General features: G+C 36.8%; 1 protein-coding gene across 2 annotated transcripts in view; it reads right to left on the minus strand.

Moving 5' to 3' along the window:
* Positions 1-179: 179 nt before the first annotated feature.
* Positions 180-27,541, minus strand: part of ZC2HC1A (zinc finger C2HC-type containing 1A) — a 71,154-nt gene continuing 43,792 nt past the window's right edge. Inside the window, exons 8-10 of one of the 2 annotated variants that reach the window (XM_049854464.1) lie at positions 19,176-19,292; positions 15,891-15,998; positions 180-2,995 (exon numbers count right to left, since the gene is read on the minus strand). In XM_049854464.1, coding sequence (XP_049710421.1) covers positions 2,830-2,995; positions 15,891-15,998; positions 19,176-19,292 — 391 coding nt within the window. In that variant the 3' untranslated portion in view covers positions 180-2,829. The remainder of the gene's footprint in view (positions 2,996-15,890; positions 15,999-19,175; positions 19,293-27,541) is intronic. The other variant, XM_049854463.1, reaches the window with a different exon arrangement.

Raw genomic sequence — 27,541 nt, forward strand, 5'->3', positions numbered from 1 at the left:
AGTGTTACCTTATATGGTAAGCTAAGAAGACACCAATGAATACCAGTTGGCATTTTTATGCTTCATGTCTTTATTGAATAGGTTCAAAAATGAAGACATTATTTGTAATTAAAAAATATATATACTGGACAAGAGACAACAGTAGTCACAATAATCTTATTTTTTCTAGCTAATAGCTTTCAGAATAATATATAAGCAACTTCTACATTTTAAATTTAAGCTTAAAATCATTTTTTATTCTATAACACTGACAAGTATTTTGGAGGAAAATAAATAAATGATGCATGTATCTAGGAAAATTTCTTAAAAACCAAACTATTGCACAAGAAATCAATGTGAGGATAATGTGAAAATAATATAAAAATGCATATAAATACATTGTCATGTTTCATAATTCATAAATAGTTCACCTCCCTACTGTTTATAATAACCTCTGCGATTCGAAATTAGATGATTTCTTACCAACTCATTTTCCATGTAGCACAATCAAACATTTATTAGCTACTGTAAAATTCAGTGAGAAACCTGTGCCAGTTTACTAAATGCGAACTCGTTTAGCCACCCCTTCCTTTGCAGGTAAAAAAAAAAATCACGTCATCTTAAAAACAATACTTGAAAGAAATTAGTGCTCAGTTCTAGATAAAAGTTAAATATTCTTCAGATAAGTTATAACAATTAGGACAAAAAAACAAAAATTATTGAAATAGAATTCTAATATGTATACTACCCATTATCCATTGCTATACAGTCGATTCCAACTTATAGCGACCCTATAGGACAGAGTAGAACTGCCCCATAGAGTTTCTAAGGAGCACCTGGTGGATTTGAACTGCTGACCTTTCGGGGAGCAGATGTAGCTCTTAACCACTGTGCCACCAGGATTTCCATATGTATACTAGTCTCCTAAATTTATTGCAGTGTATTCTAGTTGTTAGACCAATATTATTTTATTATTTATTTTGGATCAACATGATTGAGTAACAACAACCAGAAAAAACAAATAAAAACCACATAACAAAAATCAAAAATCACAAGGCATGTAAAAGGACAACCCCATTACCACTAAGCCTATACTCCCATGCCCACACATAAAAAAAAGATACCAATGAATAAATAAAATTATAAAGTATAAGCATAAATCAATTTCAGAGTCAGAACATTCTAAGCCACAAATTTCCGTGTTGACCCTAATAGCTGACTGCAATCACAAACAAGAATTAGAAATTGCCTAAAATATAAAAGATACGTTTGTACCTTGAAAAGGAGATCCAAGCGCTCTCAGGTTTGACTGACCAGAAATTACTGCGGAATTACCGAATACGGCTGCATAAGCAATCAGCGAGACCTATCACTAAACACTACGGTACACTGTGAACGACAATGACTAAAAGCTGGATTTAGTCATAGTTAAGGAGGAACAGTAAATGTGTATGTTTAATTATATAACAAAGCAACTACACACTATAACAATACATTTTAATTGGCTTTTTATTGTGATTTAAATGGTGTTTCAACACTAAACACTACAGAATATGAGTAGGAAATATTAGACATTCTAATAACCTTCTCATAGCTACATCTAACTGTACTTCAAGGAACTAAAATTCAAACAATTTTTACCTGCATGCCCTGCATTAGTGATTAATTTCCACAATTATTATTTATTAGCTGAGGTGGTCTGTTTTAAAATCTGTTAAAACAATTTCTTCTAAATTTAGACATAGAGAAAGAAAATGTATTTTCAACATGTAAGATTTTGCAAGGAATTTTGTGCATTGTACATTCAATAATTATATTTTCATATTTTGCAAATAATGAATTAGTATATTAAGGCTACTATTCAGATATGAGGTTAGGGAAAGAAGTAAAAACGTGAAATTTGGAGACACAATTGAAAGTAGAAAGAATGTATGTTTAACTCATCCAAAGAATTAAAAATCAGTTATAAATAGAATAAGATACATTTGTATTTTTATTTGTCTCTCTGGAAAGGAAATTGCATAATTACATTTTCAAAAAATAAGAATATTGAAATTATTTAACTAATAATATCCTAAATAAAGGATAACACAGATCTCATGGTTTTTTTTTGTTTTTTGTTTTGGCTCTCATTTTCTAAGACTCATTAAAATTAGGGTGTTCAAGAGCTCTGCAGGAAGATGATCTCACACAGCAATTTGTGACTAAAAATATTATCTTCAAATACAAAATTCCAACATCCCATCCTATTATGATACTATTCAAAGATTTAAAAAAAAAAAAAAAAAACCAAAAAACCAAACCGAGTGCCGTCAAGTCGATTCCGACTCATAGCGACCCTATTGGACAGAGTAAAACTGCCCTGTAGACTTTCCAAGGAGCACCTGGCGAATTCAAACTGCCGACCCTTGGGTTAGCAGCTGTGGCCCTTAACCACTACGCCACCAGGGTTTGCATTCAAAGATAGGCACCAATAAAAACAAAAAACTCTGATTTTTTTGCTCAAGGTAATGATTATCCTAAAGGCTGAAGGGCGAAGACTAGAGTTTGGGTTTGTGGAAGTATACTTAATGTGTTTCACGCCACCACCAAAAAATTAATATCTAAGTTAATGATTCCATTTGAAATTATCTTGACAGGTTAAGTGAACATTTCCAGAATGGGGTATCAGCCATTTATTATATACAGTATATATACACACATATATATACACACACATTACACAGCCAAACAATTATGCTCCAAATTACTGAAAAAGGTATTTTGAGTGTTTTCAGCACAAAATAACTAGAGGAAGCGCTCCAGCATCCAAGCAGCTATCATTGTACAACTCTGGACCTTGGACTGTGTTCACAGAACCATTCTTCGAATGCCACATTCACAGCAGAACTTTGCCCATTCTACAGGGTATTTGGTCCCACACTCATGGCAGAATTTTGGTAAGTGTCCAGATGAATTTCCTTCACTGCTTTTAATGTTTCCATCATTAAGTGAAGATAGGTAGTCTCCATCTGGCCTGAAGTCCAGAAAGAAAGTAGAGAAACAAAGTACACTTGAGTAGTTTTCAACTCATAACCCCTGGGAAACAGTAGATAATATTAAGTAGAACCAAAAGCTGGCTTAAACACATTTTTAATATTCCTCTAGTTCAGATTTAAAAAAAAAAAAAAAAGAACACCTGTTAGTCAATACTGTAGTTTTGAATATTTTCATTAGCATTGTATTTGTCCCTGTTAGGAGGATTTTTCATGACCAAATGCAGCCATGCTTTCTATCTGCTCTAGCCACTTACTAGAATAGAAAGGTATCCCTCCCTGGTCTCAAGAATTGTTGGATGAAACCCTGCTTGCGTAATGGTTAAGTGCTACAGCTGCTAACCAAAAAGTCAGCCGTCCAAATCCACCAGGCGCTCCTTGGAAACTCTGTGGGGCAGTTCTCCTCTGTTCTATAGGGTCGCTATGAGTTGGAATTGACTCGACGGCAACGGGTTTGGTTTTTTGGTTTTGTACCTAGAGTATTTTATTTTTCATTTTAATTTTACTATTCTTATTAAATTATTGGAAACCCTGGTGGCATAGTGGTTAAGTGCTAGGGCTGCTTACCAAGAGGTCAGCAGTTTGAATCCGCCAGGTGCTCCTTGGAAACTCTATGGGGCAGTTCTACTCTGTCCTATAGGGTTGCTATGAGTCAGAATCGACTCGACGGCAGTGGTTAGCGCGCTTATTAAATTATTACAATGCAGTAAATATTTGACAACACCCTATGTATGCCCTGGAAGGGTAAGCTTGCTTAACAAGATATCTCCATGAAAGTAAAACAGATTCTAGATACTATAGTAAGCGTTTAGAGCAAAATGCTTGATATTATAAAAGTCTTATCACAGAAGACAGCCATGGAGGAAACACAGATTCTACTGGTGAACATTTAATTAATTGTTAGGAGAGACACTTGAATCCTGTAATAGAATCTTTACATTCCCTCCTGGGAAAGCCACCATAAAGGGAACTAACTGTTGGAGAATTCTATGCAAGCAGTTTAGGGGTGATTTAAAAAAATCACTGGAGTTTCTCATAAAATTCACCAGTGATCTACAAGTCACTGAGATGAAAATAAGGCCAAATGCCACCATTTTACGTGCTATACTTTGTTTCCTCTCCTTTCAGCTCCACGAGATAGAGTTATAGAGTCACTACAATGTCCTGATTCAAGGGGCATCTCTTAGGTATGGACAACAAATTTATAGCTATCAGTATAATCCCTTTAAACAGTAATGAAGATACTAATGGATTACGGAGACATAACCCCAATCAAGGAAGAATGCCAAGAGAAAATAAACCAGCTTAACTGTCTTAGAAATGAATAATTTCATTCTTCTTTCCTTATTTTGAGAAGTCTTCTTTGGTTCTTTTCAAAGGATACCCTAATCCTCTTATGGTATATGTTAATGATTTCAATCCCCTCCCTTATTTCTTTAAATACTTTAAACACACTTATCGAATAGTCTGGTTTTGATAATTTTAATCCCTTAAGTCATGGACACTGTTTTCTGCTAACCCACATTCATTACTGATTGCTTGCTTCTTTGTACAATTTGCAATGTCACTGTGTGCTTTATAATTTGGAATTGGAGCTCATGCTTCTTAGATTTATCTGTAAGAGCTGGAAAGCCTGCATTCCACACTCAACAGGACTGGCTTTTGCGTCTCCTAAGAAGCTACTACTCAACGGTAGTGTTTTTTTTTTTTTTTTAATAGAATAATAGAAGGGTAGCAGCAAGCATTTCTCTTCTATGGAGCCCTTGCAGCAGTCCTGGAGCTAATCTTCTTTGACCCTCCAAATGACAGTTTAGGTATCAGAGAAGGAGATTTTATATGTGGGTGTAGAACAAATTTAATTAGAAATTTCATGTTACTAAAAAGAACCATCATCTCTTACAACAATCAGACATTTGCTTCCAGGTCACCCCAAGGGATATACCTAGTTTCAAGGGACTGCCTATAACCCCTGTTGCCTGGAAACCTAGCTGACATTAAACCTTTATTAAGTTTCATTGAAACAAAGGTAAGAAGTTACTTCAAATTTTTCATAGAAAAGGAGAAAGGGTTTTGACTTAGTCATCCAGTGCTGTTATAACACAAATACCACAAGTGGATGGCTTTAACAAACAAAAGTTTATTCTCGCACAGTCTAGGAGGCTAGAAGTCCGAATTCAGGGTGCCAGCTCCAGAGGAAGGCTTTCTTTCTGTCACTTCTAGAGGAAGGCCCTTGTGATAAATCTTCCCCTGGACTAGGGGCTTCTCTACACTCTCCCCTCAATGAGACAACCTGCTCCCGCCCTCCACTCTCTCTTTTCATGTCCATTCCTCCAGCTTCAACCACCTCTACCCTCTCATCTCTCCGCCAGGGAGGAGATGCCAACATAGTCTCAAGTGTCTACCTGATCCAAGAAGCTCACTATTCACCAGCATCCCTCTCCATCCCATTGTCCAGTCCAATCCATGTCTGAAAGAGTTGGCGTTGGGAGTGGATCCTGTCCTGGGCCAACAGAAGGTCTGGGTGCCATGACCACCAGGGTCCTTCTAGTCTCTATCAGACCATTAAGTCTGGTCTTTTTATGAGAACTTGGGGTCTGCATCACACTGCTCTTCTGCTCCCTCAGGAGTTCTCTGTTGCGTTCCCTGACAGGGCAGTCATGGGTTGTAGCCGGGCACCATCTAGTTCTTCTGGTCTCAGGATGATGTAGTCTCTGGTTTATGTGGCCCTTTCTATCTCTTGGGCTCATAATTACCTTGTGTCCTTGGTGCTCTTCATTCACCTTTGGTCCAGCTGGATTGAGATCAATTGATGCATCTTAGATAGCCACTTGCTAGTGTTTAAGACATCAGATGCCACTCCCCAAAGTGGGATGCAGAATGTCTTCTTAATAGATTTTATTTTGCCAATTGACTTAGATGTCCTGTGAAACCACGGTTGCCAAACCTCTGCCCCTGCTACACTGGCCTTCGAACCATTCGGTTTATTCAGGAAACTTCTTTGCTTTTGGTTTAGTCCAGTTATGCTGACCTCGCCTGTATTGTATGTTGTTTTTCTCTTCACCTAAGATAGTTCTTATCAACTATCTAATTAGTGAATACCCTTCTCCCACCCTCCCTCCTTCCCCCCTCTCGTGGCCATCAAAGAATATTTTCTTCTCTGTTTAAACTATTTCTCGAGTTCATGTAATAGTGGTCTTATACAATATTTGTCCTTTTGCAACTAATTTCACTCAGCATAATGCCTTTCCAGATTCCTCCATGTTATGAAATGTTTCACAGATTCATCACTGTTCCTTATTGATACGTAGTATTCCATTGTGTGAATACACCATAATTTATTTATCCATTCATCCATTGATGGGCACCTTGGTTGCGTCCATCTTTTTGCTATTGTAAACAGTGCTGCAATGAACATGGCTGTGCATATATCTGTTCCTGTAAAGGCTCTGATTTCTCTAGGATATATTCCAAGGAATGGGATTGCTGGATCCTGTGGTAGTTCTATTTCTAGCTTTTTAAGGAAGTGCCAAATTAATTTCCAAAGTGGTTGTACCATTTTGCATTCCTACCAGCAGTGTATAAGTGTTCCAGTCTCTCCACAACCTCTCCAACATTGATTATTTTGCGTTTTTTGGATTAATGCCAGCCTTGTTGGAGTGAGATGGAATCTCATTGTAGTTTTGATTTGCATTTCTTGAATGGCTACCGATCACGGGCATTTCCTCATGTATCTATTGGCTACCTGAATGTCTTCTTTAGTAAACTGTCTGTTCATATCTTTTGCCCATTTTTTAACTGGGTTGTCTTTTTGTAGTCGAGTTTTTGCAGTATCATGTAGATTTTAGAGATCGCGTGCTGATTGGAAATGTCATAGCTAAAAACTTTTTCCAGTCCATAATCTCTTTACTCTTTTGGTGAAGTCTTTAGATGAGCATAGGTGTTTGATTTTTAGGCATTCCCAGTTATCTACTTTTTCTTCCATATTGTTAGTAATGTTTTGTATACTGCTTATGCCATGTATTAGGGCTCTGAACATTGTCCTTATTTTTTCTTCCATGATCTTTATCATTTTAGATTTTATATTTAGGTCCTCAATCCATTTTCAGTTCTTTTTTGTGCATGGTGTGAGGTACTGGTCTTGTTTCACTTTTTTGCAGATGAATATCCAGTTATGCCAGCTCCATTTGTTAAAAAGACTGTCTTTTCCCCATTTAACTGCTTGGGGGCATTTGTCAAATATCAACTGCTCATATGTGGATGGATTTATGTCTGGATTCTCAATTCTGTCCCATTGGTCTACGTATCTGTTGTTGTACCAGTATCAAGCTGTTTTGACTATTGTGGCAGTATAATAGGTTCTAAAATCAGGTAGAGTAAGGACTCCCACTTAGTTCTTCTTTCTCAGTAATGCTTTACTTGTCCGAGGCCTCTTTCCCCTCCATGTGAAGTTGGTGATTTCTTTCTCCATCTCATTAAAAAATGTCATTGGAATCTGGATCAGAATTGCATCAGATCTATAGATCATTTTTGGTAGAATAGACATTTTTATAACGTTTTCTTTTTTAAGTCTTCCTATCAATGAGCAAGGTATGTTTCTCCACTTATGTAGATCTCTTGGTTTCTTGCAGAAGTGTTTTGTAGTTTTCTTTGTATAAGTCTTTTTACTTCACTGGTAAGATTTATTCCTAAGTATTTTATCTTCTTGGGGGCAACTCTAAATGGTATTGATTTGGTGATTTCCTCTTCAACGTTCTTTATGTTGGTGTAGAGGAATCCAACTGATTTTTCTGTTTTTATCTTGTATCCTGATACTCTGCTGATCTCTTCTATTAGTTTCAGTAGTTTCCTTGAGAATTCCTTAGGGTTTCTGTGTATTAAATCATGTCATCTGCAAACAGAGATAATTTTACTTCTTCCTTACCAATCTGGATGCCCTTTATTTCTTTATCTAGCCTAATTGCTCTGGCTAGGACCTCCAACACAATGTTGAATAAGAGTGGTGATAAAGGGCATCCTTGTCTGTTCCTGATCTCAAAGGGAATGCTTTCGGGCTCTCTCCATTTAGGATGATGTTGGCTGTTAGCTTTGTATAAATGCCCTTTATTAGGCTGTGGACTTTTCCTTCCATTCCTATTTTGCTGAGAGTTTTTATCATGAATGGGTGTTGAACTTTGTCAAATGCCTTTTCTACATCAATTGAGAAAATCATGTGATTCTTGTCTTTTGTTTTATTTATATGATGGATTACATTGTTTTTCTAATGCTGAACCATCCCTGCATATCTGGTATGAATCCCACTTGGCCATGGTGAATTATTTTTTTTGATATGTTGTTGAATTCTATTGGTCAGAATTTTGTTGAGGATTTTTGGATCTAAGTTAATGAGGGATGTAGGTCTGAAATGTTTTTGGTTGTCTTTGCCTGGTTTTGGTATCAGGGATATGCTGGCTTCATAGAATGAGTTTGGGAGTATTCTGCCCTTTTCTATGTTCTGAAATACCTTTAGTAGTAGTGGTGTTAGCTCTTCTCTGAAAGTTTGGTAGAACTCTGCAGTGGAGCTGTCCAGACAGGGCTTTTTTTTTTTGTTGTTGTTGGGAGTTTTTGATTACCCTTTCAATCTCTTCTTTCGTTATGGGTCTACTTAGTTATTCTACCTCTGTTTGTGTTAGTTTAGGTAGGTAGTGTGTTTCTAGGAATTCATCCATTTCTTCTAGGTTTTTGAATTTGTTATAGTATAATTTTTCATACTAATCTGATATGATTCTTTTAATTTCAGTTGAGTCTGTTGTAATATCACTCATCTCATTTCTTACTTGGGTGATTTGCTTCCTCTCCTATTTTTCTTTTGTCAGTTTGGCCAATGGTTTATCAATTTGGTTGATTTTTTTCAGAGAACTAGCTTTTGATCTTGTCAATTCTTTCAATTGTTTTCCTGTTTTCTATTTCATTGAGTTCTGCTCTAATTTTTATTATTTGTTTTCTTCTGGTGCCTGAGGGTTTTTGTTGTTGTTGCTCTCTATTTGTTCAAGTTGTAGGGATAATTCTTTGATTTTGACCCTTTCTTCTTTTTGGATGTGTGCGTTTATTGATATAAATTGACCTCTGAGCATTGCTTTTGCTGTGTCGCAAAGTTTCTGATAGGAAGTGTTTTCATTCTCAATGGATTCTATGAATTTCTTTATTCCATCCTTGATGTCTTCTATAATCCAGTCTTTTTTGAGCAGGGTATCGTTCAGTTTCCAGGTATTTGATTTCTCTTCCCTGCTTTTTCTGTTATGGATTTCTACTTTTATGGCCTTATGATCAGAGAAGATGCTTTGTAATATTTCCATGTTTTGGATTCTGCTAAGGCTTGCTTTATGACCTAATATGTGGTCTATTCTAGAGAATGTTCCATGTGCACTAGAAAAGAAAGTATACTTGACTGCTGTTGGGTGGTGTGTTCTGTATATGTCTATGAGGTCAAGTTGGTTGACTGTGGCATTTAGATCTTCCGTGCCTTTATTGAGCTTCTTTCTGGATGTCCTGTCCTTCAGCGAAAGTGGTGTGTTGAAGTGTCCTCCTAGTATTGTGGAGCTGTCTTTCTCACTTTTCAATGCTGATAGAGTGCTTTATGTATCTTGCAACCCTGTCATTCAGTGCATAAATATTTAATATTTATATCTTCTTGGTATATTGTCCCTTTAATCATTATATAGTGTCCCTCCTTATCCTTTATGATGGATTTAACTTTAAAATCTATTTTGTCCAAAATTAATATTGCCACCCCTGCTTTTTTTTGATTGTTGTTTGCTTGGTATATTTTTTTCCATCCTTTTAGTTTTAGTTTGTGTCTCTAAGTCTAAGGTGTGTCTCTTGTTGGCAGCATATAGACGGATCTTCTTTTTAATCCATTCTGCCACTCTCTGTCTCTTTATTGGTGCACTTAGTCCATTTACGTTCAGGGTAATCATGGATAGGTGTGAATTTAGTGCTATCATTTTGATTTCTTTTTTTGTGTGTTTTTGACACTTTCTTTTTCCCACTTAATTTTATGTGTGGAGTAGATTATCTTTATATGTTGCCCTTTCCTCATATTCATTGTTGTTGATTTTGTTTCTGTTGAGTCTCTATTTTTTCCTTGTATTTTATTTTGATGAGTAGGATGGTTTGTCTATTTTGTGGTTACCTTATTATTTTATTTATTTTTTTTACTTACCCCTGTTTTTCTAAATTTCAACCTTTTATTTCTTTGTACCACCGTATCTTCCTCTCCATATGGAAGAACTATGATTACATTTCTTAGTCCCTCTTTATTGTTTTAGTGTTGTCTTTTATATAATAATATCGCTGTTACCCTGTTTTGAGCTTTGTTTTTTTTTATTTCCCTGTCTGAGTTGACTTCTGATTGCTTTGCCCAGTGTTCTAGACTCTGGTTGATACCTGACATTATTGATTTTCTAACCAAAGAACTCCCTTTAGTATTTCCTGTAGCTTTGGTTTGGTTTGTATGAATTCCCTAAACTTCTGTTTATCTGGAAATGTCCTAATTTCACCTTCATATTTGAAAGACAGTTTTGCTGGATATATGATTTTTGGCTGGCAATTTTTTTCCTTCAATTTTTTAATTAAGTCATCCCAATGCCTTCTTGCCTGCATGGTTTCTGCTGAGTAGTCAGAGCTTATTCTTATTGACTCTCCTTTGTAGGTGCCTTTTCGTTTATCCCTAGCTGCTCTTAAAATTCTTTCTTTATCTTTGGTTTTGGCAAGTTTGATTATAATATGTCTTTGTGACTTTCTTTTAAAATCTACCTCATGTGTAGTTCACTGAGCATCTTGGATAGATATCTTCTCATGTTTCATGACACCAGGGAAGTCTTCTGTCAACAAATTTCAACAGTTCTCTCTGTGTTTTCTGTTGTCCCTCCCTGTTCTGGTACTACAATCACTCATAGGTTATTCCTCTTGATAGAGTCCCACATGATTCTTAAGGTTTCTTCATTTTTTAAAAATTCTTTCATCTGATTTTTCTTCAAGTATATTGGTGCCAAGTGTTTTATCTTCAAGTTCACAAATTCTGTCTTCCATTTGCTCAATTCTGCTCCTCTCTACTGAGTTGTCTACTTCTGTAATTTTATCGTTAATCTTCTGAATTTCTGATTGCTGTCTGTTTATGGAGTTTTCCAAATTAAATTTTTCATTATGTTCCTGAATAATACGGCTGCTAACCAAAGGGTCGGCAGTTTGAATCCACCAGGCGCTCCTTGAAAACTCTATGGGGGCTGTTCTACTCTGTCCTACCGGGTCGCTATGAGTCGGAATCGACTCAACGGCACTGGGTTTTCCTGAATAATCTTTTTAATTTCTTCAACTGCTTATCTGTGTGTTCCTTGGCTTGTTTCGCTTATTGCCTGATTTCCCTCCTGATGTCTTGAAGGGTTCTGTATATTAATCTTCTGTATTCTGCCTCTGGTAATTCTAGGAAGGCACTTTCATCTAGAAGATCCCTGCATTCTTTGTTTTGAGAGCTTGTTGAAGTGATCATGCTGTTTCTTTATGTAACTTGACATTGACTGTTGTCTCTGAGCCATCTATAAGTTATTGTATTAGTTTATTTTATGTTTGCTTACTGTGTCGTAGCTTATTGCTTTGCTTTGTTCTGATATGCCCAAATGGGTTGCTTGAGTGAGCTAGCTTGATTATTTTCATCTTTGGAGCTCTGACGTCCTGTCTCCAGATGGCTAGAGCTGTTATCAGCTATATCATTCTAGGAGTCCATTCACTTTTCTTGTATGAATTCAGTTCAGGTGTCCAGGTAGCTGATCATCAAGTGTGTGGTATAGGCTCTGTCCTACAGTCTTAGAGGGGCAGGGGCAATTGGTGTAGGGACTGTTATCTGGTTGCAGCAGGGTGTCATGCTCTGCACAAGGCAGGGGGCTGAGAATTGTCCCCCAAGTGTCTGTGAGGAAAGCGTGTCCCTGTTCCCCAGAGCAGACAGGTGGGTGGGTTCTGCAGACAGACCACAGGGACCCAATGTTTTTGGTTGCAAAGACTGGGAGGTACCAGTTATCCTTGGACTCCTGTTGCGGGTGGCTGGGTGACCTGAGTGGGGCCATCAGTCCTTAGGCCCCTGATGTGGGTAGGTGAGGACCCTGTTTAATAGGGAAAGCAATGTCAAACATCAAACACCCAGCTCTCTGCTGCACAGCTGAAACAGCTAAAGTCTGCCAACAAGAGCCTATTCTCCTGAAATAAGCCCATACAGATCTATGCAGAGGGGGAAGGTACTCAAAGTCCACTGACTGTTTATGCCTGGACAGGAGCCTCTTTAGTCCTGAGTTCCCCCAGTAGGGGAGGTGGCAAATTAACTTTTACCACAATTGCAAATTTATTCCTTCTCCAAGGCTGGGAGGATGGCTCTAGGCACTTAACAGGGCCTATCTCAGGCCCAGGGAAATCAGCTGCTGAAGCTGGCTTGGGAGCGGGGAGCAGGGAGCAGGGAGCAGGGGCACAATAAAATATATGCAAGTACTTAGCTTTTGCTGAGAGCACCGTTCTTTTCTGGTTCCAGAGGTGTGAGTAGGCTATGTGCCTTGCTGTTTCTCCCTGAGGAAACTGTGCCCGAACGCTAGTATAAGCCTGCCTCAGCTGCTCCCAGGAATGGTGCTTGAGGGCTCCTGGCGATTCAGGTCTGGTAACTCTTCTCTGCTTCTGAACAGTCTATTCCTCCTGCTGCCCCTCAGTTCGTTTTCTAACCTTGCCTTTAATGTTCAGGGCTCCTAGCTTGTCATAAATATACTTGTTTCACTTGTTTGTTCTGGTGTTTGTTGTGAGAGGGCTTGCCGGAAGTGTCTGTCTATTCCGCCATCTTGGCCCTGCCTCCTCCTCCTTTTATCTCATTTATAAAATAAAAGGTGATGCAGGCCACCCCCCAGGGAAACTCCTTGTACATAGGATCAGGGATGTGACCTGAGTAAGGGTGTTACCTTTCACCCTGATACTCTTTCATATAATCTTGCCTCATTAACCACAGGCAGAGATTAGGATTTACAACATGTAGGAAAATTACATCAATCACAAAATATAGGACAACCACACAACACTGAGAATTATGGCCTAACCAAGTTGACACATATTTTTGAGGGACACAGTTCAATCCATGACAGGTTTTATTAACCCTTTTCTCACAATACCCAAGGGGTTATCCCTCAGTGAAAGGATGGACTAGGGAAAAAAAAGTCCACCAACCAGGAAAAGGAAACCCTAAGGAAGCTTTTCTGTCTCAGCCATGTCTCTGAGGGATGCAAGAGTTCTCCCTCATAATTCTTAACTACAGATTCACTTTCACATGAGTTTAAGGTTTGAAAACACAATATCTGCATATTTAAAAAAATTCTTAACTGGAAAATAACTAAAATGGTCTTGGGTTAGCAGCTTTTTAAAAACCAAAAAAACCCCACTGCTGTCAAGTTGATTCCAACTCATAGTGGCCCTATAGGACAGCAGAACTGCCCCATAAGGTTTCTAAATCTTTACGGAAGCAGACTGCCAAATCTTTCATCCACGGAGCGGCTGGTGGTTTTGAACCACTGACTTTCCGGTTAGCAGCCAAATGCTTTAACCACTGCACCACCAGAGCTCCAAAAATTCACTGTTGTTGAGTCAATTCTGACTCATAGGTACCCTCCAGGACAGAGCAGAATTGACCCATGGCGTTTCCAAGGCTTTAATCTTTATGGAAGCATACTGTCACGTATTTCTCCCTTGGAGCAGCAGGTGGGTTCGAATCATCTACCTTTCAGTTAGCAGCCAAACACTTAACCACTGTGCCACCAGTGGTTATTCTGTATTTCTCGTAAGTGAGTTCAATGTCAAATGTGATGTATATAGTCATGTAAGTCTCTCTAGATGAGCTTAAGAAGATCCCTTGGTGAGCTTAAGAGTGAGAGGCATGTGGGATGGGGAAGTTGAGTTACAAATGTTCTAGTTTGTACAATCCAAGAACTCAACTCCTCTCTCCTACAATGACATTAAAACCTAAGCCTCGAGATCATTAAGATCAGTCAAATACCTCATATATAGCTGCAGTGTTGGGGTTAATTTCCCAGTGTGACCTCTAGCTTCCTTTACATTTTTTGTTCACTGGAGGTTCCCTTACTTTTCTGAGAGCAAAGCCATGCATCCGATGAGATGTATGTTCTATTTTATCCACCATTTCTAGGTATTTTTAGTGGAGGGGTCTTCCAGGATATGTCATCTATCACACTATCAGAGCCAGAAATCTCTGTAATTTCTTCTGTTATGGTTATAATTATCTTTTTCAGGGACAGGGGCTGGGGTAGTAAGTGAAAGTCAAGTGAGCATGGCTCTGGGTTTCCCATCAGATATCAACCATTTAAAAAGAAAGAAGAAGGAAAAAAAAAGAATTCAAAATTATTTCTTAATGTGATTTTTGCCCCTGACTGTAGGCATTTCTTTTGTCCACCTCTTTGAAGACATAAGATGAGCCTTTTATTCAAGTACATGCTATTTATTAAAGTCTCCATTTTCATAAAATTTTAAGTCGTTTTGAATCAGATTCAAAACACATGATCCCACACATACACAACAGAGAACAGCGACCCTCCAGTACTCCAGGAAACTTAAGCTTACTTCGATATTTAAAGGCTACCAAAATCTCAGCTGAAACAAGCTGTATTTATTAAAGAATCTAGTGGTAAGACAACAATTCACCTATCCTTTATAGGTCTCATCCCTTGGCCACAGTCATCATCCTTGAAACTTTTTCATTGGCAGCTGCCCAGATTCCACTCTCCAAGTCAAAGCAATGTGAATCTCTGGGAGGAAGTGGGTGTGTTTGTCTTTAGAAAGTTTCACAGGTGACTCTGATGAGCAGCCAGGGATATTGAAAAATCTATCTCTGAATTAAATCATAATTAAGCCATTATTGGATCGTTATTTTAAGAAAATACCCTATGACATGTATTGCCATATTTACAGCAGGAATGCTAATTAACAAGTTACCCAGTATACTATCCTCTTCATGAGAACTCATGGGAGAAATTCTGAGGCCTCAGGACTTGCTGTGCTTCTCCAGAGAAACTGGCCTGATGTTCTTTTACAGACACGATGAATCATATATGACTACTTTTATCTTCCCCTGTATGCTGTGTGCTACAATGTTTAGACCCCAATTTGTGGCCCAGGGCCAACCTATGTACAGGGTCTCACGGCACATACTTTGTGGACTAACTTCCCCCCTGCTTCCATGGTTTCTTTCGATTTTTATTTTTCCTCTTCTTTCCTATTCTTATTCCATGTTTTTAACTACTGTATCTCACTGTACCTTAGGTATTTATGTATGTTGCCTTAAAAATTTCTGGAATAACTTTGGGTATATATAACAAATATCAGTAACTGGGACAGTTTCCTTACATGCTCAAGAACAGAGTGAATATCAAAGTTGAGCAACTACCAAGGCAGATTAGAAACAAAAGTGGGAAGTATGTATATAATCACAACCTCAGAGGTCAGTTTAAACGTATTAAAATGATGCTGAAAATCACAATACAATAGCAGAAGCTCAAAGGATCTATTATGCAATTTGTAAAGGTATAAACAACAATACTGCAGTTAAAAATAACACAGAGAAAAACCCAATAAATCCAGTGGAACTGAATAAACTGTCTTTACGCATTAACGACAATAACTGTAACTACAACATATAGAAAAAATATTATTTATGACCAAACTAATTCTTCAGTATATATATTAAAAGAAAAATTAAATTATACAGCAAAGATCAGAGAGACAGATACCTATTTTGGTGTACAGTGTTTGGAAAATTAGATATAATCATTTTTATTTTAGTTATTACAATAGCAGAGCTAAACATACCTGCTTATGTAGCTCTCAGTATATGTTTTTCTTTTGCTTGTAGGCACACCTGAGGCAGGATTTCTTGCCAAACTAGGTGGTGTGGAACTTCGAGGTTTGATGTTAGCTCTACAAGAGAAAAAGCGCATAATGAAAAAGTGTTGATAGTCAACTTTTATTTCTCAAATTGCCTACTTGCATGATTAGGTAAGTAATTAGAAGAGGCAGAGAGGTAAGTTCGATAGAAGATTAAAGTAAAAATAATTATTTTAAGTCTGAAAACAAATAGTTAATACTAAGAATAAACCAAGGTCATTTTGCATTTACTAATAATTATCCTGAAAGCATAAAAAAATAAATTAAAATATGTATACATGCTTTACATGAAATTTTTAAGTTAATAATTCTGAAAGGTGACAAATTAAAAGAAAAATCTTAATGTATAATTTCCTCAAAAAAAAGTTCTGTTAAATGCCTATGTATAGTTATTAAATAATACATTAGACAAGTTTTATTATTATGCAAGCATATAAAATATGGTTAAATAAAGAAACATTAGTTAACTACTTTAACAGAATATTGAATTTTTGGAAGTCTGTTCTTGGAAATTGTAACCGTAATAACTGGGTTAATATAATTTTCCCTTTAAAGATTTAATTTCACCAAATACACAGCCTGGACCATCTGTTATCAGTAGCGGAGGCATTATGGCTGGATCGTCACTGAATTCCCTTTGAGAAAATTTAGGAATCAAAGAAAGCTTAGAAGAATATATAATGATACAATGGTAAAAGCATATACAGACTTTGGGATTCAGATGGCTCTGGATTCAAATTCTAACAGCCACTGACTAGCTCTGTAATAGTGGTCAACCTCTCTGAAACCAAGTTCTCTTATTGCTAAAGCACGGCCATCATTGCTTATTTTATAGAAATGTTATGGAATATAAATTATAATTTATATAAAACATTTGCTTAGTTGATGATACCACTATCATTACTACTGCTGCTACTGCTACTACTCCAAGCAGGAATTTCTATAATAGTGCTTACCACCTGCTGAATCTCTAACTGCCTTCTATATATTAACTTATTTAATCCTTATAATAATTCCATACAGATGAGATAAACAAGGCAAAGAGTGATAAAGTAACTTAACCAAGGAAACACGGCTGGTATGTTCCAGGGTTCAGATGCTCAGTAAAGCTCTGGTTCCCTTCCCCCTCTTTAAAAATTTAGTCAAATCTTTCCATTTCACTGCTAAGCAATATTGTATTACATGAAACAGGCTGAATACTTTTAAGAATTCCTTTAGATTGGAAGTTCTTCAGCTTTGGCTGAAATTCTTCCTCTTCTATTTATATAGCAAAATTGAAGAGTACCCCCAAATTTTAAATAGCTACCTCCAAACTGCAGGCAGGTGATAGCAACATCTAATATTTTTAAATGCCTACTACATGTCAGATAGGGTGTCACTCTGTTTCATCCTCACAAAAACCTCAAAAAATATTATTCCCATTTTACAGCTGAAGAAACTCAGGTTCAGAGAAATTACGTAAGATGCAAAATAATTACACGGCAGAGTACTTGAACCTAGGTGGTTTGAATTTCAAAGCTCATATTCAGCAGTATGCAATGCTGCCATTCAAAGAAAAGTTGCTTTGAGTAGTCACTTCTTTAAGCTGTTATTTCTAAACTTGAAAAGCAAAGGCTGCCTTGAATCGCTTCAAGTGGTCTTCAAGTAGTCAGCTGCAAAGTCATCCATGAGGTTATTCTACTTTGCTTTTATAAAGTGCCTCTTTAGGAACTATTCTCTTAATATTCATTGCCCAAGAATGAGAATTCCTTTGGTGAGAGTCAAAGGTGGAACAGAAAGTACATTTTTTGGCTCTGGAATAAAGTCTTTGTAGATATCCTATCATCTTCATATAATAGGTAAATGAGCTACAAACACATCTATGTATACATACTCATGACTTCACTTTATCATTTAAAGTTGCTCAAAATGTTTAGATTTAGAGAAAATATGAGATTATCGACATTAATAGCAGCCATTATTAAGTGCCTATCATTTATTTTTAGTAATACCTTGTAAGCTTTGTTGAAGAACGGATACTGAACCTGAATGACAAGAACCATTGTTAAGAGAACTGGAAGAACTAATTGGATGAGTATTTAAAACAAGTTGCCCAAATATTCAACATACTTTTCTTCCTGGCCAGAGTCTACAAAGTGCTATCCCTATTCTATACCCAGAATGTGCCTGTTACAGCTGAAATAAATAAAAAGAGAAAGTTTGATTTTAGACTATACTTAATTTGACTTACTGCTGTGAAGTGTTTCTTTGAGATCTGCTTCAGAGGGCACAGACAGCAGTAGCAGGACAAAGGAAAAAGGCTCACAGATCAAAGCCTTCCTTCTAGAATTTATCACTACTTAAAATTAACACGTTTGTTGCTAAGATCTCAAAGATTTTTCTAATCCTTATTTTTATATAGTTACGTGTATTATTAATTTTTATACTTCGTAGGCAGAATGTTGTAGTAGGCCTTGGTTTAAAAGTTAACAAAGTTAACTTTGTTTAGTAATTTATTTTTCAGTTTTATTACGTATTTAATTTTTTAGACCCTGATTTCATCATTTTAAAATGCTAAGACTAGACCCTGTATTGGGGCCCAAACCAGCAAAGCCCTGAAGTCTCTCATTTGGTAGATTTCCAAAATGACCACCATGACACACTTGCCTCTCTGCTCATTTGCTAGGCTACTAGTACACAGAGAGGAGTGTATCTGGCAGTGTTGTATCCTTTCCCTTTTATACATGGAATCTATAAATATTTCTACCTAACAGAAAGCCTAAGGTTCCCAAGATTGAATGCTTTCTAATATCATTTTTCTTTTGGCTTTTTAATAATAATTCATCATCTGCTTAACTAAAGAAAATCAATATTATATAATACAATGGCATAATATCCCCCATACTTGTCTTTTTAAAAATACTCCTCCTTAAAAAAAAATGCTTCGTAAAAATAACAATTACCGAAGGAGGCTGCTATTTCAACACTTTAAAAACAAAAATTTAATGGAATAAAACATGTGCTCTAAAAAGAGCTTTATTTAGCATAGTAGAAGTGTTCATCAAAAAAATCAAAGTGTTTTAAGTCCTAAATATTTAGAACTTTTTTTTATTATAAAATAATTAAATTAAGATTTTTTAAAGGAATGTACAAATTATGGTATCCTAGCATATAAAGCCTTTTAAGGAAATATCTAAAAGAGATTAACCAAACTGAGTTACAAATACTTACTTGTAAATGGGTAATAACTCATGTCTTTTGATGGCACTGTTTGATTTTGTATCACTGTCATATAACCTTTGCACATCTCTTCCAGTTCGAAGTGGAGGGCCTAACTTGTCCATCTTACTATTAAAATATATAAAGGTGTACCCATAAGGAGATTGCTACTGTTTGCTACTTTATATAGCTAAAGAAAAAAAAAAAAAACTAGACATTATTCTAGTTCATCAGGAATCCACCCCTGCCCCTTTACCCCCAAGCCCTTAATTCATTATCTGACTGCCAGAGTAAGAACTAATTTCAAAAAGAATCTTCAGAGAATTCACACAGTGTTTGTAATTATAGACCTGAAAATTCTAAATACTCAGGTCACTTTGCTAATTTTGATGTACACCCAAACAAATGTCACATTATATAGCAGGGCAACAGAATCGATAAAGAAATTTAGGAAGGAAAATAACTGTTTCAAAGCAAATTACTAAAACTGGAAGGAAAGTGAAAGTTATCATTCACTAATAATCTAACTTTTCCCCCTTCCCTGAATTCATAGAACCTCTTTTTTTCTTGTTTTATCTTATGATTTCTTCTGCATTTTAAAATGCAAAAATATAAAAAAGGTATCAAATAAATATTATATTTTTACCTCATATGACTTTCTAACAGAGAACGAGTTTATTTCTGAACTCTACCCAGAGAAAAGTAAAATATGACCCTATGTGAAAAATACTGAAAAAGCCTGGAAAGCAATCCTGAAAATTCACATGTAAAAATGTTAAGCAATCATGACATCTGAAACTTCCTATTTTTTTACCAAAAGTATAATGGGTCTCTATCCAGAGGATACTAAGAAAAACCACAGATTTGTAAGACGTTTTATTGTTTTACATCAACCAAATAACTGAATCATATATATTCCTGCCAATCAAAATGCATTCATAGAAAGGAGCAGGGAAGGTCAAATTAGGAGAATTATTTTAAAATGACTACTGACGACACATCACTGCTTGTTAACTTCACTGGTATGCTCTTTTTAAGGGATGCCTTTGTATTCGTGCACTCTCACTCATTCACTCCCTGTAGAAGCCCTGAGCACCAACTATGTGTCAGGCACTGTGCTACATTCTAGGGATATAGTGGTAAATAAGATAAACCTCATGCTTGTGCTTATGGAGCTTACTGTCTAAGAAGACACGTTCACCTCTCTGGACTACGAGGATCTCTGAGGAGGGACACATTTTATTTATTTTTATGATCTTTCAGTAGCCTATAAATATGAATTATGAGTAATAGCAGGCACTTAGGGAAGGTATGTGGAATTAAAACAGCCCCTTTCACATGTACATATTACTCATCATTGTAAACGGTATTATAATTTGCAGGTGGCGGTGTTTACACAATGATTTAAAAGTTTCTAAAAATGGCCTTCATTAAATATATGTATATATTTTCTAAAATGCATGAAATTAAAATCTGGTAATTTTTTTAAAACCAAAAAGAGTACTGGAAAATTCACCTATTTGGAATTTTACTTAACTAACCAGATTCTTCTTTGAGCTGCTTAACAATTATCAAAGGAATATTGTTCAAAACAGTGGCTATCTTTCAAAAGACATCTATGGATATGAGAATAAGGAAAAAAAAAGATTTGTCAGAAAAAAAGTTACAGAAATTAAAATAAAGAATTTTTTAGACTACATTTTTAGGAGAGATTTCTCTAGCTATGTTAATAAGTGTTCAAATCTTACATGAGATACAACAGAAGTTCAATTTGAGAAATGAGATGTGTAAGATCTAATAAAAATCTGAAGGTAATTATCTAATGAGAGTATTAAATATATTCCACTAGTGGTTTCAATATATGAGAGGACACCAAAATTTCAGATTTTGAAAACCTAATGGGAAGGCAGATTTCAATGATGATTTGTTTTATTATATAACTTAACCACAGTGGCTCCATGGAATACAAATCTAAGCTACTGGGTATACCACATGCCTTAAAAACTAGCAGTTCTACCTTTGGGAACTGATACATGTAAAACCAAACCCAGTGCCGTCGAGTCGATTCCGACTCATAGCGACAGGGAACCCTCAAATTTCATACCTTCAAACTATAAATATCTAATTCCTATAATACTTTACTTATTCAAGAGTAGGAGTTGGCAAAGTTTGCCTGTAAAAGGCCAGATGGGAACTACTTTAGTCTTTGTGGGCTATAACCATCTCTGTCACAACCACTCAACTCTGCTGTCGTAGCATAAAAGCAGCCAGACAATACGTAAACAAATGAGCATGGCTATGTTTCAAAAAAAATAGGTGGTTAGTAGGATCTGGCACTTGGATCATTGTTTGACGACGGTCATGGATTGAATTATGTCCCCCAAAAATGTGTGTATCTATTTGGTTAGGCCATGATTCCCAGTATTGTGTGGCTGTCCTCTATTCTGTGACTGTAATTTTATGTTAAGAGGATTAGGGTGGGATTGTAACACCCTTACTAAGGTCACCTCCCTGATCCAATGTAAAAGGAGTTTCCCTGGGGTCTGGCCTGCACCACCATTGTCTCTCAAGAGATAAAAGGAAAGGAAAGCAAGCAGAGAGCTGGGGATCTCATACCACCAAGAAAGAAGCACTGGGAGCAGGGAGCGTCCTTTAGACTTGGGGTTCCTGCGCGGAGAAGCTCCTAGCCCAGGGGAAGATTGACAGTAAAGACCTTCCTCCAGGGCTGACACAGAAAGAAAGACTTCCCCTGGAGCCGACACCTTGAATTTGGACTTTTAGTCAACTTTACTGTGAGAAAATAAACTAAAGCCATCCACTTGTGGTATTTCTATTATAGCAGCACTACATTACTAAGACAATGACCTCTGTTCTAAAAGATCAAAATTCTATATATGAGGATGCAGTATTTTCAGATTTTGAAAACCTTAACTGAAAGGCAGATTTCAATGATGCAATTGTTCTTATTTTATCATATATTAAGGGGTTATGATAAATATGACTACATTATCCTGTATTCCACCACACATCTGTCAGTTTGTCCTACTGTGGTGGCTTGCATGTTGCTGTCATGCTGGAACCTATGACACCGGTATTTCATAATACCAGTAGGGTCACCCATGGTGGACAGGTTTCAGCAGAGCTTCCAGATTAAGACAGACTAGGGAGAAGGATCTGGCAGTCCACTGCTGAAAAAAATGGCCAGTGAAAACCATATAAATAGCAGCAAAACACTGTCTAGTATAGTACTGGAAGATAAGCCCCTCAGGTTGCAATGCACTTGAAAGATGACTACGAAGAGCTGCCTCCTCAAAGTAAAATCGACCTTACTGATGTGGATGGAGTCAAGCTTTTGGGGCCTGATGTGGCAGGACTGGAAATGAGAAGAAACAGCTGCAAATACCCATTAATAATCAAAAGATGGAAAGTACAAAGCATGAATCTTGGAAACTTGGAAGCTGTCAAAGATGAAATGGACTGCATAAGATCGATATCCTCGGCATTCGTGAACTGAAATGGACTGGTATTGGCCATTCTGAATTAGATTATTATATGGTATATACTATGCCAGGAATGACAAATTGAAGAGGACTGGTGTCACATTCACTGTCAAAAAGAACATCTCAAGACCTCTCCTGAAGTACAGTGGCGTCAGTGATAGGACAATATCCACACGCCTATAAGGAAGACCAGATAATATGACTATTATCCAAATTTACACATCAATTACTCATGCCAAAGGATGAGGAAATTGAAGATTTTTACCAACTTCTGCAGTCTGAAATTGAACAAATATGCAATCAATATACATTGATAATTACTGGTATTGGAATGCAAAAGTTGGAAAAAAGAAGGATTGGTAGTAGAAAATACGGCCTTAGTGATACAAATGACACCAGAGGTCCCTTGGCAGAATTTTGCAAGACCATTAACTTCTTCATTGCAAATACCTTTTTTCAAGAACATAAACAGAGACTATACACATGGACCTTACCAGATGGAATACACAGGAATAAAACTGACTACATCTGTGCAAAGAGATGATGGAGAAACTCAGAAGAAAGCCAGGGGACAACTGCAGAACAGACAATCAACTGCTGATATGCAAGTTCAAATTAAAGCTGAAGAAAATTATAGCAACTCCACAGGAGCCAAAATTTGACCTCAAGTTATGTCCCACCTGAACGCAGAAACTATCTCAAGAAAAGATTTGACACACTGAATAATGACCGAAGACCAGGCAAGTTGTAGGATGGCATCAAGGACATCATACATGAAGAAAGAAAAAAAAACAAAATGGATGTCAGAAGAGACTCTGAAAGTTGCTCTTGAATGTACAGTAGCTAAAGCGAATGGAAGAAATGATAAAGAGCTGAACAGAGGATTTCAAAGGACAGTTTGAGAAGAAAAAGTATTATAATTAAATATGCAAAGACCCAGAGTTAGAAAACCAAAATGGAAGAACATGCTCAGCATTTCTCGAGCTGAAAGAACTGAAGAAAAAAATTCAAGCTTCGAGAGCAATACTGAAGGATTCTATGGGGAAAATACTGAATGATGCATGAAGCGTCAAAAGAAGATGGAAGGAATATACAGAGTCAGTGTACCAAAAAGAACTGGTCAATGTTTAACCATTTCAGGAGGTAGCATATGATCAGGAACCAATGATACTGAAGGAAGAAGTCCAAGCTGCACTGAAGGTGCAAAGCTCCTGGAATTGTTGGAACACCAACTGAAATGTTTCAACAAATAGATGCAGTGCTGGAGGTGCTCACTCGTCTATGTCAAGAAATTTGAAAGATGCTTCCTGGCCAACTGACTGAAAGAGACCCATATCTGTGCCCATTCCAAAGAAAGGTGATAGAAAACAATGCAGAAATTACTGAATATTGTTAGTATCACACACAAGTAAAATTTTACTGAGGATCATTCAAAAGTGGTTACAGCAGTACATAGACACAGAACTGCCAGAAGTTCAAGCTGGATTCAGAAGAGGACTTGGTACAAGGGATATCATTGTTGATGTCAGATGGATCTTGGCTGAAAGCAGAGAATAACAGAAAGATGTTCACATGTGTTTTATTGACTATGCAAAGACACTCGACTGTGTGGATAACAAACTATGGATAATATTGTGAAAAAAGGGAAATCCAGAATAGTTAATTGTGCTCATGAGAAACCTGCACATAGACCAACAGGCATTCAGTCATTTGAATAGAACAAGGGGACACTGTATGGTTTAAAGTTAGGAAAGGTGTGTGTCAGGGTTGTGTCCTTTCACCATACTTATTCAATCTATATGCCGAGCAAACAATCCAGGAAGCTGGACTGTAAGAACACGGTATTAGGATTGGAGGATGACGGATTAACAATCTGCAATATGCAGACAACACAACCTTGCTTGATGAAAGTGAAGAGGACTTGAAGCACTTACTGATGAAGATCAAAGACTACAGCCTTCAGCGTGGATTACACCTCAACATAAAGCAAAAATCCTCACAACCAGACCAATAAGCAACATCCCGATAAACGGGGAAAAGACTGAAGTTGTCAAGGATTTCATTTCACTTGGATTCACAATCAACACCCATGGAAGCAGCAGTCAAGAAATCAGGTGACATACTGCATTGGGCAAATCTGCTGCAAAAAAAAAAAATTTTTTTTTTTTTTGCCCTCTTTAAAGCGTTGAAAAACAAGGATGTCACTTTGAGGACTAAGGTGCGCCTGATCCAAGCCATTGTATTTTCAATTGCCTCATGACTGCACCCAAGAGATGGACAATGAATAATGAAGACCGAAGAAGAACTGATGCCTGTGAATCACCGTGCAGGCGAAGAATACTGAATATACCATGCCCGCCAGAAGAACGAACAAATCTGTCTTGGAGGAAGTACAGCCAGAATGCTCCTTAGAAGTAAGGATGGTGAGACTTCATTTCATGTACTCTGAACATGTTATCAGGAAGGACTAATTCCTGGAGGACATCATGCTTGGTAAAGTGGAGGATCAGCAAAAAGAGGAAGACCCTCAATGAGGTGGATTGACACAGTGGCTGCAACAATGGGATCAAGCATAACAACGATTGTGAGGACCAGGCAGTGTTTTGTTCTGTTGTATACTGACGACTCGACAGCACCTAACAACAACAACAATCCTGTATTCCCCAACAAAAAATATATTACTTTTTTCCAAGCTAATGCATTTCTACAGATGATACATTGCTCTACCTCGACCAAGGCTTTTTAATTTAAAACGATTATATGCAGTTGCATATAACTGCCATGACATGAGTAGTACACATAGAAAGGAATATTAGCTTACAGGCTTTCAAAATATTCATAGCTCATGAGCATTTAAGAAATATCTGACAATGATATATCAACCTATGCCTAACTTGATATAAAATTTAACTTAAAAAAGGTCCGTGCTTACTGTTGACTTAGAAAATGTCACTGATAGTCTGGCTTACTGAGTATCTTGCAATTTGTAGCAATAATAATAGGTAGAGACACAAAAGAGATGATTTATGAAATAATACTGGGAAAAGTTTGCCAAGTGGTATCTTCTATCTGTCCCTGGGGGGTGGAAATGGTTAACATACTTGGCTGCTAATTAAAAGGTTAGAGGTTCGAGTCGCCAAGAGGCAACTTGGAAAAAAGGCCTGGCGATTTACTTCTGAAAAATCACCTGTTGAAAACTCTATGGAGCATAGTTCTACTCTGACACACACCTTAAATAGGAGTCGGCATGACAATTTTTATTTTGTAGTTTTTGTATCTCTGTAGATCTCCATAGCTATGATGCTCTGTGCCATTCAAAGTTTTGAAATGTATCATTCCCTACTTTTTCTCCAAAGTTCATCAGTCCAATATAGACTAATTTATTATCTCAGTTACATGACAAAATTAGTTTCCTAGTCCCATAGCCTCAGTCATTGTTATTCAAATAAGAAGTCAAGCTCAGCAGCTCTAGGTTGTTTTAGGCGTGTCTACATCTATAGTAAAAGACAGAAAGATGAAAAAATACATATAATTTTTCATGTATATGTCAGAGAATGGCTTATGAGCAACGCATGTTTCCATCCATACAAGGATATATTTAAAAACTAGACATATATTTCCCATTTTTAATATAAGAAGCCCTGGTGGTGCAGAGGTTAAGTGCTCAGCTGCGGACCGAAAAGTTGGCGGTTTGAACCCACCAGCTGCTTCATGGGAGAAAGACGTGGCAGTCTGCTTCCGTAAAGACTTACAGCCTTGGAAACCCTATGGGGTAGTTCTTTTATTGTGTTCTGTCATATAGGGTAGCTATGAGTCAGAATCAATTCGATGACAATGGGTTTGGTTTTGGGGTTTTTAATATAATAAAAGTATGAGAAACAGAATTCAATTTTAATTAAAAAATGCTCGTTACATGCATTCTGTTGCTGTAATTTTCCCACTTCCGTCCTAGCATAATTCCAATGTATACTTCTGTTTTTCATAATACTAAACAGCAATAAATCTTTGAAATTTACATTTTAGCAGCTGAAAAATATAGCTGACATAGTCATTTAAACTGGCAACTAACCTTTACAAAAACATAATTCTCAAGGCTTAACTGTAAACCCTGTGACACAATTCAAATGTGGCAATATTTATTTAAAAGCTCTGTGTTTCATTGCAGGCTTAAGATCTCCTAGGATTAAGGATAATCGTCTTTCAGAATAATGGGAAAATCTTCCATTGCTTTAAAAAAAAAAAAATTTCAGATTTGACCCATGGGTTATCTAGAAGTTAATTATCAAACATGGTGGCTTTGTCCAAGGGCAAAGATAAATTTTTCTGAGGTATAACTCCAGTATATGCTAAATATTACAGATCACTGGTATGCCTGATTAAAGGTGGTCATGAAAATAGATTATATACACTGAGCTTTAAACAATTCAATGCCACCGAAATGACTTCATTTTACTAATTTCGGGAGATGCTCAATTTCTTTAATGTTACAGCTAGCCAGATGTCTTAATTCCACCTTCACTCAATCCTGAATCAACTGTCAATGTGCCAGCACTATGCTAGATTTTGTAGTTACATCTGTAAACAAGGTAGACATAACCTCTGCTATCATGGAGCTTACAATCTAACATGGGAAACAGACATCAAACAAATCATTACATCAATAACTGCAAAAAAGCAATGAACACCGATACTAAATAGTCATGAATGATTCTAATTTAATATATTAATAGTAATATAATCCTTGTAATATACTAACAATGCCTTTGAATTATGGTGTTGGCAAAGAATACTGAATATACCATGGGCTGCCAGAAGAACGAGCAAATCTGTCTTGGAATAAGTACAGCCTGAATGCCCCTTAGAAGCAAGGATGGCAAG

The sequence above is a fragment of the Elephas maximus genome, chromosome 15 (assembly GCF_024166365.1).
Source record: "Elephas maximus indicus isolate mEleMax1 chromosome 15, mEleMax1 primary haplotype, whole genome shotgun sequence".
Taxonomy (NCBI): domain Eukaryota; kingdom Metazoa; phylum Chordata; class Mammalia; order Proboscidea; family Elephantidae; genus Elephas; species Elephas maximus.